Source organism: Artemia franciscana, chromosome 13 (assembly GCF_032884065.1).
Source record: "Artemia franciscana chromosome 13, ASM3288406v1, whole genome shotgun sequence".
NCBI lineage: Eukaryota > Metazoa > Arthropoda > Branchiopoda > Anostraca > Artemiidae > Artemia > Artemia franciscana.
In genome coordinates this window covers 9,853,063-9,865,501 of record NC_088875.1, presented here as the reverse complement: position 1 = coordinate 9,865,501, position 12,439 = coordinate 9,853,063, and the positions used below count along the sequence as shown (strand labels likewise).

Genomic DNA, 12,439 nt, shown 5'->3' with positions numbered 1-12,439 from the left:
CTGCTACCTTAACTATTAAACAGAAAATTTGATATTTTTTTAGATTTAGTCACTTTATAAAATACAAAATCTAACTTAAATGTATCGATTCCATTTATTCTACTAGCCTCAAAGCAAGATTAAAAAATGAGTTTAAAAGCTCTTGAATATATTGGGCATTCAAGCTCATTCCCTAGTGCCCCTGTATCTATGTCCAGCTCATGCCCCTATATTTATGCACAATTCATATCCTTGTATATATGCCAACTGCCATGCTCGTGTGCCAGTCTATGCCCAGCTCATACCCCCATATCTATACTCAACTTATACCCCTATATCCAATGTCCAGCTGATGACCCTGTACCTACGCTCAGCTCATGCCTCTGTATGTATTTTATGCCCATGTATCTTATGCCCAGCTCCTGCCCCTTTGTCTAATGCCCGGTTAACCCCTATATCCATGTATCGAGAGGGTGAAAAATTCGGTTTGAGTTTTCTACCCAATACTAATTTGTTTTAAAGAATTAATTGACAATATTGACTTTTTGTATCTTACCAGATGCATACACACAGATTTCAAGCTCCTATCTGCAAAAATGTTGAATTTTGTATTTTTTGCCAGAAGAAAGATCACGGAAGCGGGTTTATTTGTTTATATGTTTTTGTTTTTTTCCAGGGGTGGTCGTATTTATCCAGTGGTCCTAGAATATCGTGAGAGGGCTCATTCTAACGGAAATTAAAAGTTATAGTGCCTGTTGTAATTGACCAATAAAATTGGAAGGCAACTAGGCCCCCTCCCTCGCTCAGGTATTTCCGAGAGTCACCGGATCAAAATTTTAAGATAGCAATTTTGTTCAGCATAGTCAAAAATCTAATAACTATGTCTTGGAGGACGGATTAATCCCTCACAGTCCCCGGGGGAAGGGCTGCAACTTTGCCCGTTGTTTATCTGTAGTTTTGGCTATTGGAAAGCATACAGATGTTTTCAGGGGTGATTTTTTCTGATGGTTAGGAGGGGGTTACTTGAGAGGGTATTTCCATGGAGGAATTCATCATTGGGGAAGATAATTTCTATGAAAGGGGCACTGGATTCTCCAGCATCATTTAAAAAAACAATGAGAAATTAAATTTAAAAGCAAATTTTTTCAACCGAAAGTAAGGAGTAATATAAAACTTAAAATGATGAGAAACTATTATGTGTATGAGCGGGTTCGTCCCCTCTTCTATTCCTCGCTCTTTACGCTAATTTTTTTTTAATAATTTCAAAAGAGCTATTTGTTCTAATAATCTCGAATGCAAGTAGGTTGCGCTCATTTTCGATCTTCAAGGTACAGGTCTCACACCCAATTGCTATATGTGGGTGTGAGACCTGGACCTTGAAGATCGAAAATGAGCGCAACCTACTTGCATTCGAGATTAGATGTCTTCGTCGCATCGCAAGAATCACCTACATTGAACATGTGACCAATGAGGAGGTGCGAAGACGGCTGAAGTCCCCCGACACAATCCTAAATAAAATCAAACGACAACAACTGCGATGGCTCGGGCATGTCAAGAGAATGGACCACGACCGTCTACCAAAAATCTCCCTCGAAGGAACCATAGACGGATCTCGACCACGAGGAAGACCTAGCAAGAGGTGGATTGAAAACTTTGACCGAAAGCGCATCGTTGAGTTGACTCGAACTGCACACGATAGAACAACGTACTGAGCCCTAGTTCATGCCCTGTCAAAAGTCTTCATCTAGCATCCAACGTGTGAGGATCTAGTGTTGTTAACTGTTGAGCCAAGTTTTTCAGCCGGACCATTAACCTCTTAAGAAACAATGGTCAGACAAAGACTAATTTGTCCCGAATGTAGGCTTAGAGTCTTTTCAAACTCTGTGGAGTGTGGAGGGTGCAATTGCTCGTTTCACGCAGGAGCGGAAAAATGTGCCAGAACTGATACAGCTAATTGGAGTGAGAGCTGGTGTTGTCCTGACTGCTGCTCTAAGAAAATGCCAATCAATAAGGTAAATCCTTTAAATTCACCTGTTTTACCTTCACCTCGCACCCCTCGTTCTCCAAATTCAAGAGCTAGGATGCTTAATATCTTAAAAGAGCTCAAATCGCCGGTGCTCCCCCCTTCGCAGAAGTTGACTCTAGCCTCTCCCTATTTACAACACGAAGTGACGTCCCCCCTCTTGAAGTTTCTTGTCACACTGAGTGCCAGACCTTTTCTTCCGTCGAACCATCCTATACTCTGAACACCACCATTGGAAAATTACGCACCTGCTCACGCGAGGTATCGGTTCAGACCGAACCTTACTCATATGTTACCAGAGAAAATTTAACGTATCCAAAGCCCTGTGTTAAAGATTTTGCTTGCCAGACAAATCTCGATATTCTTAAACCATTAAAAGACAGACTAGAAGAGTTATTAAGCTACATTTCGACCGTAATTTCTGAACCCCTATCTGTAACTCAAAACAGTGATATAATAAAAAATAATGAAGTCAATCAAGTGAAAATAAAAAATTCAGAAAATGCTATATTACCCTTCGTAAATTCATTTGAGAGGTCAAGGGCGTTTGAACCAGTGACATACCAGGTGATTAGCAATGACATTGACCGGAACAGTCAAGTTAATAATGTTGAAATGAAATCAATTATTCATGAACGTAATCCCACTTACTACGAAATCCGATGCAGATATTGAAATTGTTTATGAGAAACGTGTGGCATATGAAAGTGAAGGAAACGGAAGAATTGCCTGGAAAAAAAATGGTGATCAACGTGTAATTGAAAATAAGGAATCAACGAAATCAGTTTGCAAGGATTTTTTAAGTGCAAAATGTAACCACGGAAAAAGATGTAATCGGCTCCATATTTGCAAATATTTTCTGACGGGTTCTTGCAATAAAAGTTCGTGCTCGTTTGACCATGTTTCAATTTGTTCTGTTTTTATGTCGGGTCGTTGTTTCGGTTGCGACAAGTATCATGTTTTTATACCAAAGTCGTTTAGTAGGTTATTCTCTAAGCCACAAGTCATACCTTCCCATGTGCACGATGTTAGTTCTAAGAATTTGACAAAAAACGGGTATGGATTTCGGAGGGAGGCCCCACCCTTTTTAGGCCAGCGTCGAAGGCACTCACGACCCCATCCTCCCTCCTTGTCCATCCTCCCCCCTCACAGTATGCTGCCCTATACCCTCCCTACTCTGCCACAAACCAGCAATTTCTTGACGGACATGAATCACTATTCCAAACCAGGCCCCCTTTCCCAGCACTTTACGAAACCCCACCCCCAGTCCATTCGTTTTATCCCTCGTGTCTACCCTGTCAACGTGACTCAGGTCTGAGACTTTTTAATTGTCTTATAATGAATCCTAATTGTTCTCCTCGTGCTTCATCCATATCATTGCCCGTCCCCCCATCCCCAAGTCCCCAAGATAAATCCTTTTCTTACTCTAATAATTCATCTTTCGATGTTGACCCTAATAGTCATCCCATAAAAGTCAAATGTGCTCCCTTGGTCCCCTGTTCAGACTACATTAATCTGGCCCCTGCTAAGAATCCCACCACACCCCCTGTACCCATTTGTAATTTAAATAAAGTTAAAGGTAAAAATGGTACCTTTGCGGGTCGTTTTAAATTTCCCACACTTTTGTTAAGCAACGCTGAAAGTCTTAATTTTGACAAACTTAATGAATTAGACTCCTTTTCTAAAATATATAGATCAGACATAATTGCTATTACTGAAGTACACGCTCAAAATACACACATGTCAAAAATGAATAATTTCACCCAGTTTATTAAACTCAGACCCGAAATCCACCCTCTGGGTAAGAAAGGGGGTGGAATTCTTTTCTTTGTCTGTAATGATTTTTATCCTTCAGAAATATTGGTTCCTTGTCTCACTCCCTTTGATGAAATTTTGTGGGTTTGTGTTCGACCTAAAGTCTTACCACGTCCTTTCAATTTGATTGTCCTGTGTTGTTTTTACTACTCTCCTGGGCAGAGAGCGGCTGAAAAAATTAATTTTATTGAAAAATTGCATGGCAGTGCCTACTATGTACTATCTAAATACCCAAATGCTGGAATTTTCCTCTTAGGTGATGCAAATGAATTAAAACTTGAGTCTACATGCAATACTTTTAGTCTAAAACAAATTGTAAAGTCCCTACTACCAAAGGCAATTCTACTCTTGATTTAATATGCACCAATATGTCAAATTTCTACAGACCCGTCACCATTCTTCCCCCTCTCGGAGGTAGTTACCACTTTAGCCTACTCCTATCTCCACTAGCTACAGTTGAACATTCCTTTACTGTTACTGAAACCGTCTTTAGACCTCTAGTTGACTCAGGACTCTACAATTTTGGCTCTTGGATCACTAGTGAAAATTGGTCCCCTATGTACCAAACAAATGATGTCGACTTCAAGGCTTTGTCCCTCCAAAATTTATTGAGGAATAATTATGAAGCCCATTTTCCGGTGAAAAAAATTAAAATATGCTCTACCGATAAACCCTACATTACTGCGACTTTTAAAAACTAATAAGGAAAAAAATTAATTTGTTCAAGCAAGGACATATCACTCAGGCTAATGATCTAAGAAAGTTCCTGAAGAAAAAATTGAGAAAGGCAGCTTCTGGGTATTACAATAGTAAGGTTAAGGATTTGTATTCTAACAAACCCAAACAATGGTACAGGAAAATTAAAGAGATTTGCGGAATAAACCCTGTTGAAGTTAATTTTCATCTCCCTGAGCCCCCTTACAAGATAGCGAACGATTTGAACCTGCATCTTGCGTCCATAGTACAAAGTCTCCCCCCTTTCACTGGCTAAGGTCAAACTATTCCTCCCTCCACCTCTTTCCCCCAAATTTCTCCCTCTGATATTATAAATAAAATCCAAAAGCTCAAAAAATCAAGTACTTGCCCATTATACATCCCAATTGACTTGATTAAAGCCTTTTCAGACACAATTGCTGGACCTTTATCTGATATTTTTAACCAAATTACAAAATCTGGTAAATTCCCAAGTTGCTGGAAACTAGGTTTTATAACACCCATCCCAAAGAAATCTTCCAGTCTGACTATAACCAACATGCGTCCTATTACACTCACTCCAGTTTTTTCTAAGCTTTACGAAGGGTTCCTTTGTGACTGGCTTATAATTAAAATTATACCACGCATTGACATCCGACAGTTTGGTAATTTAAGAAAAACCTCTACCACCCATTACCTTGTACATTTGATTCACACGATCCTAAGTGAACTAGAGAAACCAAATGTTTGGCTAAACCTGGTTTTAGTCGATTTCCAAAAAGTGTTTGACTTAGTTGACCACACTATCCTAATTCGTTTACTACATGATAACTTTGAAATTGACCCACTCTTAGTAAATATTGTTATATCGTTCCTTTCAGACAGATCACAAGTTGTAAAATATAAAAATATCTTCTCTAACCCCCTCCCTAGGTACTGTGGAATACCTCAAGGAACCTTATTGGGACCACTATTATTTCTTGTCATGATTAACGAAATTGGCAAGGAATTCCCCCAAAGATGGAAATATGTTGATGACTTGTCGATCCTTGAAGTATGTCATAGGAATATTAAAAGTGACCCCGTTGAAATCCTAACCCAATGTTCGGATGAATCCAAGAATCTAAATATGACAGTAAATCCCACTAAATCACAGATAATGACAATCAACTTCTTGAAATCTACTCCTGCTTTTTGCAATCCGATCCCAAGCGAAATGCTAGTGAAACATGTTAAGCTTCTTGGTGTCACAATTTCTAATGATCTTAAGTGGGAAACACATGTATCCAACATTGTTAAACAAGCAAATGTTTCACTATCCATTTTTAAGCTACTAAACAAATTTAATTGTCCTAAGATACATTCCCTCCGTGTTTACTTATCCTTTATCAGGCCGTTATTGGAATATGCATGTCCGGTCTGGCATTCGCAACTTTCAAATGAACTTAGTGACAAAATCGAGTCGGTCCAAAAGCGTTCGCTCAGGATCATTTACAAAGAAGGCAAAATTCCATACTCCTTCCTCCTTAAAGCTGCGAGCATTACCACCTTAAAAGAAAGGAGGGAAAAAATTTGCCTGCTTTTCGCTAAATCAGTCATTTCCAATCCCCGTACTGAGGACTTACTCCCTGATTTTCACAATCCCATTAGACTCCGACTCCCCCGGTCAGCCTCCTTAGCAATCCCAACTTACTCTCCGATCCATGCTGTTACAGAAAGGTTTCGCAAAAGTTTTATACCCTTTATTCTGGAGCACCTTAATAATAATTCGTGATTAATTGCCAAATTCCCCTTTTCCTCTATTGCCGTTTTTATTCTTTTTTTTATTTACTGCAATGTTTTTGTAATTTAATTGTTAAGTCTACTGATTTGCCCTTTATCTTTGATGATTTTGCTTTTTTAATCCCTTTTAATTTTAAGTGTTTGACTTAATGTACTATTTTGATTCTTTTTTTTTCTTAGCTTTTAGTGACATATAAAGCGAATTCGGCTCTTTAGAGCTTGTGATAGCCTTTTGCAAATAAATATTATCTTATCTTATCTAAAAGAAGTGGCCCCAAAACGTCCCGCGAGGATGGACGGGACTTAAAAAAAATAAATTTGTTCTAATTAAATGGCCTTTGTGATTCAAGGGTTATTCTTAAAGAACTTGAACAAAATTCCAATTTTAGTATAAAGAGCGATTTACTGACGAGGGGGCCAACACCCTCATATACGTAATAAAAATATACAAACAAAGAAGTTTATTGCGTAAGTTAATTTTTAAATTATGTATATTTATTACTAATAAAACACCTTCCTAAAATAAAATTAAAAGTTCTAGTGGACTTTTTAAGTAACCAAAAAAATTGGAGGGTAACTAGGCCCCCTCCCCCGCGCCTTTTTTGCAAAAATAGTCCGATAAAAACTTTGAAAAGCCATTTAGCCAAAAAAGTAAAATTAATATGCAAATTTCTTTTTAATTATTCATGTACGGCGAGCCAAAATCAAACCTGCATTAATTTAAAAACCTTCAGAAATTAAATAGAAAAAAACGAGTTTTTTTTTAGCTGAAAGTAAAGAGCAACATTTAAGCTTAGAACGAAAATAATTTTTTAATTATAAAAGGGGTTTCGTCCCACCGTTCAATACCTCGCTCTTTACGCTAAAGCATTTTTAGTAATTTCAAAAGAGCTGTTTATTCTAATTAAACGGCATTTGTGATTCAGGTGTCATTCTTAAAGAATTGGAAAAAATAAAATTTAGCGTAGAGAGCGAGGTATTGACGAGGGGCACATCCCCTCATACAGGTAATAAAAATATACCAATATAGAAGTTCGTTACGTAAGTGTATTTTGTAAGTTACGTATATCTATTACTACTAAAAACGTTCGTAAATAAAATGAAAAGTTCTGGTGGCCTTTTTAAGGGATTAAAAAAACCGAGGGCAACTAGGCCCCCTCCCCCGACTTTTTCTCAAAACCATCCGATCAAAATTTTGAGAAAGCCATTTAGCCAAAAAAAGTAAAACTAATATGCAAGTTTTGTACACCCTATTCATTAAAATTAATATGCAAATCAAACAGTTCGTGGTAACGAACTGTAGTAAGGAGCGACCCGGTTCAATAGTAACCAAAGCTCTAAAAAACGGATTTTTGATACCAATAGCTACATCAAAAGAATTGCATTTTAATGGTGATTTTAAATATATAAGTTTCATCAAGTTTAGTCTTTTCCATCAAAAGTTACGAGCCTGAAAAAATTTGCCTTGTTTTAGAAAATAGGGGAAAGCATCCCCTAAAAGTCAAAGAATCTTAACAATACCATCTTAAATCGCACCATCAGATTCAGCGTATCAGAGAACCCTACTGTAGAAGTTTCAAGCTCCTATCTACAAAAATGTGGAATTTTGTATTTTTTTGCCAGAGGGCAGATCACGGATGCGTGTTTATTTGTTGGTTTGTTCATTTGTTTTTTTTTCCAGGGATGATCGTATCGACCCAGTGGTCCTAGAATGTTGCGAGAGGGCTCATTCTAACGGAAATAAAAAGTTCTAGTGCCCTTTTTAAGTGACCCGAAAAATTGGAGGGCACCTAGGCCCCCTCCAATGGAGGGCACCTGGGCTACAAGTTACAAACTTTGACCGGTGCTTAGATATAGTAATGGTTATTGGGAAGTGTACAGACGTTTTCAGGGGATTTTTTGGCTGGGGGGAGGGGTTGAGAAGAGGAAGATATGTTGGGGTACTTTCCATAGAGGAATTTGTCATGGGGGAAGAAAACTTCCATGAACGGAGCGCAAGATTTTCTGGCATTATTGAAAAAAAAACAATAAAAAAATACATTTGAAAAAAGTTTTTTCAACTGGAAGTAAGGAGCAGCATTAAAACTTAAAACGAACAAAAATTATTACGCCTATGAGGGTTGACCTCCTTCTAATACCTCGCTCTTTACGCTAAAGTATTTTTAGTAATTCCAACTATTTATTCGACGGCCTCTGTGATTCGAGGGTCATTCTTAAGGAATTGAAACGAAATTTAAGCTTTGGTGTAAAGAGCGAGGTACTGAAGAGGGGGTAAACCCCTTCATATACGTAATAAAAACATACGAATACAGAAGATCGTTACGTAAGCTATCTCGTAAGTTACGTACATCTTTTACTAATAAAAACGTTCGTAAGAAATTAAAAGTTCTAGTTGCCTTTTTAAGTAGCATACAAATTGGAGGGCAAGTAGGCCTCCTCCCCCGCTCCTTTTTTCTCAAGATCATTCGATCAAAACTATGAGAAAGCCGTTTAGCCAAAAAAATAAATATGAAATTTTTTTTTTAATTATTAATCTGCGGAGATCCAAAATCAAAACATGCTTTAATTCAAAAACGTTAAGAAATTAAATAAAATTTTTTTTTTAACTGAAAGTAAGGAGTGACATTAAAACTTAACAGAAACAGAAATTACTTCGTATATGAGAGGGGCTGCTCCTCCTCAACGCAACGCTCTTTACGCTAAAGTTTTTACTTGTTTTAAAAAGTAGAGTTGAGAGAAAGAGTCAAACTTTAACGTAAAGAGCGGGGCGTTTTAGGAGGGAGCAGCCCCTTTTATATGCGAAGTAATTTCTTTTCGTTTTTAGTTTTAATTTCGCTCATTACTTTCATTTAAAAAAACTTCTTCTTTTTTAATTTAATTTCATATACAAGGCGAAGATAATGCTTTGTATTACACTGATATTTTGATTCAAAGTAGCCTATTCCCTTAAGTCATCAAGCCCCAATTTTATTTAGTCATTTTAGACATCAATAAATTAAATACTCATCAATTTAATATTCAACAATAAAATCATCCCTCCGTCTTTTCTTTGTCTTGTTTTTACTGAAGTTTAATGCGTAAAATTTATTGTGTAAAATTGCTGAAATAAAATTTTGGTAGGTTGTATTTCGTTTTTTGTTATATTGACCATCACAATTGGAGGTAACATTTATTTATTCATCGTTTTTATTTTAATTTAGTCATTGTCCCTGATTTTCAGTTCTTTTTGTCCTAGTACTTTTTCCTTTTTTGACGTAAGAAGCAGACCAAGCTTGGTCACATCTTTGACACATTTAGAAATACAAATTATCTCGTTCATTTGTGATTAATTAAATTTTTTATTACTTATTCTAGAATAATTGTTGTTAATTTTTTTTATTATTAATTTTAATTATTATTATTGTTATTATTTTGATTATTTTTTTCATATTATTTTTAGTATAACTGTTTTCATTTTTATTGGTATTCTCAAATTTTTATCTTCTAATTTATCATAAATTTTTAATTAATGTAAAATTAAGATTTAAAATAACAGAAATGTTATCTTAAGTCATCACTAGGCACAAATTACCTCTAGTTTCCACAGATCATAAGAAAATGTATTGATCCTAAGGACCATTCTTAAAAACATTAGAAAACTGAAGACAGATCATAGATCATAAAAACAGATGCTCGGATAAATTGCAGATAAACAAATCCAACTATAGCAGCTAAAATACAATAAAACTATTGTTAAATAAGTGACTTAAGCATATTTAAGAATAAAGGCTTGGTATAATCAAACAGTTCGTGGTAACGAACTGTTGTAAGGAGCGACCCGGCTCAATAGTAAACGAAATTCTGAAAAACGGAATTTTTGATGCTAAAAGATATATATAAAAAAAATTAGATTGTCATCCTGATTGTAAATATATAAGTTTCATCAAATTTAGTCTTGGTCATCAAAAGCTACGAGCCTGAGAAAATTTGCCTTATTTTGGAAAATAGGGGGAAACACTCCCTAAAAGTAATAAAATCTTAACGAAAATCACACCATCGCATTTAGCGTATCAGAGAACCCTATTGCAAAGATTTTAAGCTCCTATCCACAAAAATGTGGATGCTCTTTACGCTAAATTTTTTACTGTTTTAAAAAGTAGAGTTGAGAGAAAGTGTCAAACTTTAGCGCAAAGAGCAGGGCGTTGAAGAGGGAACAGCCCCTTTCATATACGGGGTAATTTCTGTTCGTTTTAAGTTTTAATGTCGCTCCTTACTTTCAGTTAAAAAAAATTGTTTTGTTTTTTGATAATATCATGAGGCTGATGATGGACCTTCTCATCGCTCTGTGTTCCATGGCTACCTGAACCATTAATAGAGGTCACGGTCTGGTATTCAAATTTTCGGCCATAGAATAAATAGTTGAAATTACTAGAAATACTTTAAAGTAAAGAGTGAGGTATTAGGAGGAGGTGAACCCGTTATATGCGTAATATTTTCTGTTCGTTTTAAGTTTTAATGCTACTTCTTACTTTCAGTTGAAAAACTTTTATATTTATTTTTTCTTCCCCTTCATGGAAATCTTCTTCCCCCGTGACAAATTCCTCCATGGCAAGTTTCCCCCACATAATCCCCACTTCTCAACCCCTCCTCCCAACCAAAAAATGCCCCTGAAAACGTCTGTACACTTCCTAATAACCATTACTATATGCAAACACTGGTCAAAGTTTGTAACTTACAGCCCCTCCCATGGGGACTGTGGGGGAGTAAGTCGTCCCCAAAGACATAATAATAAGGTTTTTCGACTATGTTGGATAAAATGGCTATCTCAGAATTTTGATCTGACGATTTTGGGACAAAAATGAGCGTGGGAGGGGGCCTAGGTGCCCTCCGATTTTTTTGGTTACTTAAAAAGGGCACTCAAACTTTTCATTTCCGTTCGAATGAACCCTCTCGCAAAATTCTAGGACAACTGGGTCAATACGATCATCCCTGGGAAAAAGAAAAAAAAAACAAACAAAAAACAAACAAACAAATAAACACGCAGCCATGATTGTCTTCTGGCGAAAAATACAAAATTCCACATTTTTGTAGATAGGGGCTTGAAACTTCTACAATAAGGTTCTCTGATACGCTGAATCTGATGGTGTGATTTTCGTTATAATAAGGCAAATTTTCTCAGGCCGTAACTTTTGATGCATAAGACTAAACTTGATAAAACTTATATATTTAAAATCAGCATTAAACTGCAATTCTTTTGATGGAAATATTGGTATCAAAATTCTATTTTTTAGAGTTTTGGTTAATATTGGGTCGCTCCTTACTACAGTTCGTTACCACGAACTGTTTGATCAGGCCTATGAACTATAGTTTAGGCTAGGTTATGGTAATCCTATTTTATGATTCAATAAAAAAACTGTTTTTTTTAACTGAAAGTAAGGAGCGACATTAAAACTTAAAACAAACGGAAATTACTCCGTATACGAAATGGGCTGTCCCCTCCTCAACGCCTCGCTCTTTACGCTAAAGTTTTTAATTGTTTTAAAAAGTAGAATTGGGGCAAAGAGTCAAACTTTGGCGTAAAGAGCGAGGGATTGCGGAGGGGACAACCCATTTCATATACGGAGTAATTCTGTTCGTTTTAAGTTTTAATGTCGCTCCTTACTTTCAGTTAAAAAACTAGTTTTTTTTATATTGAATTTCTGAACGTTTTTGAATTAATGCATGTTTGATTTTGACTCTCCGCACATAAATTATTAAAATGAAATTTGCATATTAATTCTTTTTTTGGCAAAATGGCTTTCTCTTAGTTTTGATCAGACGATTTTGAGAAATAAGGGGTGGGGACAACCCATTTCATATACGGAGTAATTTCTGTACGTTTTAAGTTTTAATGTCGCTCCTTACTTTCAGTTAAAAAAAACTAGTTCTTTTTATTTAATTTCTGAACGTTTTTGAATTAATGCATGTTTGATTTTGACTCTCCGGACATAAATTATTAAAACGAAATTTGCATATTGATTCTTTTTTTGGCTAAATGGCTTTCTCTTAGTTTTGATCAGACGATTTTGAAAAATAAGGGGTGGAGAAGAAGGCCTAGTTGCCCTCAAATTTTTCGGTTACTTAAAAAGGCAACTAGAAGTTTTAATTTTTAACGAACGTTTTTATTAG

The 12,439-nt window shown here is 36.2% G+C and overlaps 2 protein-coding genes across 2 annotated transcripts in view; both read left to right on the top strand.

Annotated features, from left to right (window-relative positions):
• The first annotated feature begins 214 nt into the window (after positions 1-214).
• Positions 215-1,691, top strand: LOC136034249 (uncharacterized). The gene is made up of 2 exons (XM_065715390.1): positions 215-364; positions 1,308-1,691. Exons 1-2 carry the CDS (start codon positions 215-217, stop codon positions 1,689-1,691), a joined length of 534 nt encoding a protein of 177 aa, XP_065571462.1.
• Positions 1,692-2,633: 942 nt separating this feature from the next.
• The window catches only part of LOC136034248 (selenocysteine insertion sequence-binding protein 2-like), a 29,170-nt gene continuing 19,364 nt past the window's right edge, over positions 2,634-12,439 (top strand). Inside the window, exon 1 of the mRNA XM_065715389.1 lies at positions 2,634-2,832. Within this exon, the coding sequence (XP_065571461.1) occupies positions 2,634-2,832 (199 nt within the window). The remainder of the gene's footprint in view (positions 2,833-12,439) is intronic.

What these genes read in the sequence shown, in the direction of transcription:
- LOC136034249 (XM_065715390.1), top strand. Translation starts at nt 215, where the DNA reads ATGCACAATTCATATCCTTGTATATATGCCAACTGCCATGCTCGTGTG. An exon ending in TACGCTCAGCTCATGCCTCT is followed by an intron (nt 365 to 1,307) that starts GTATGTATTTTA and finishes TCGATCTTCAAG; the next exon opens with GTACAGGTCTCACACCCAAT.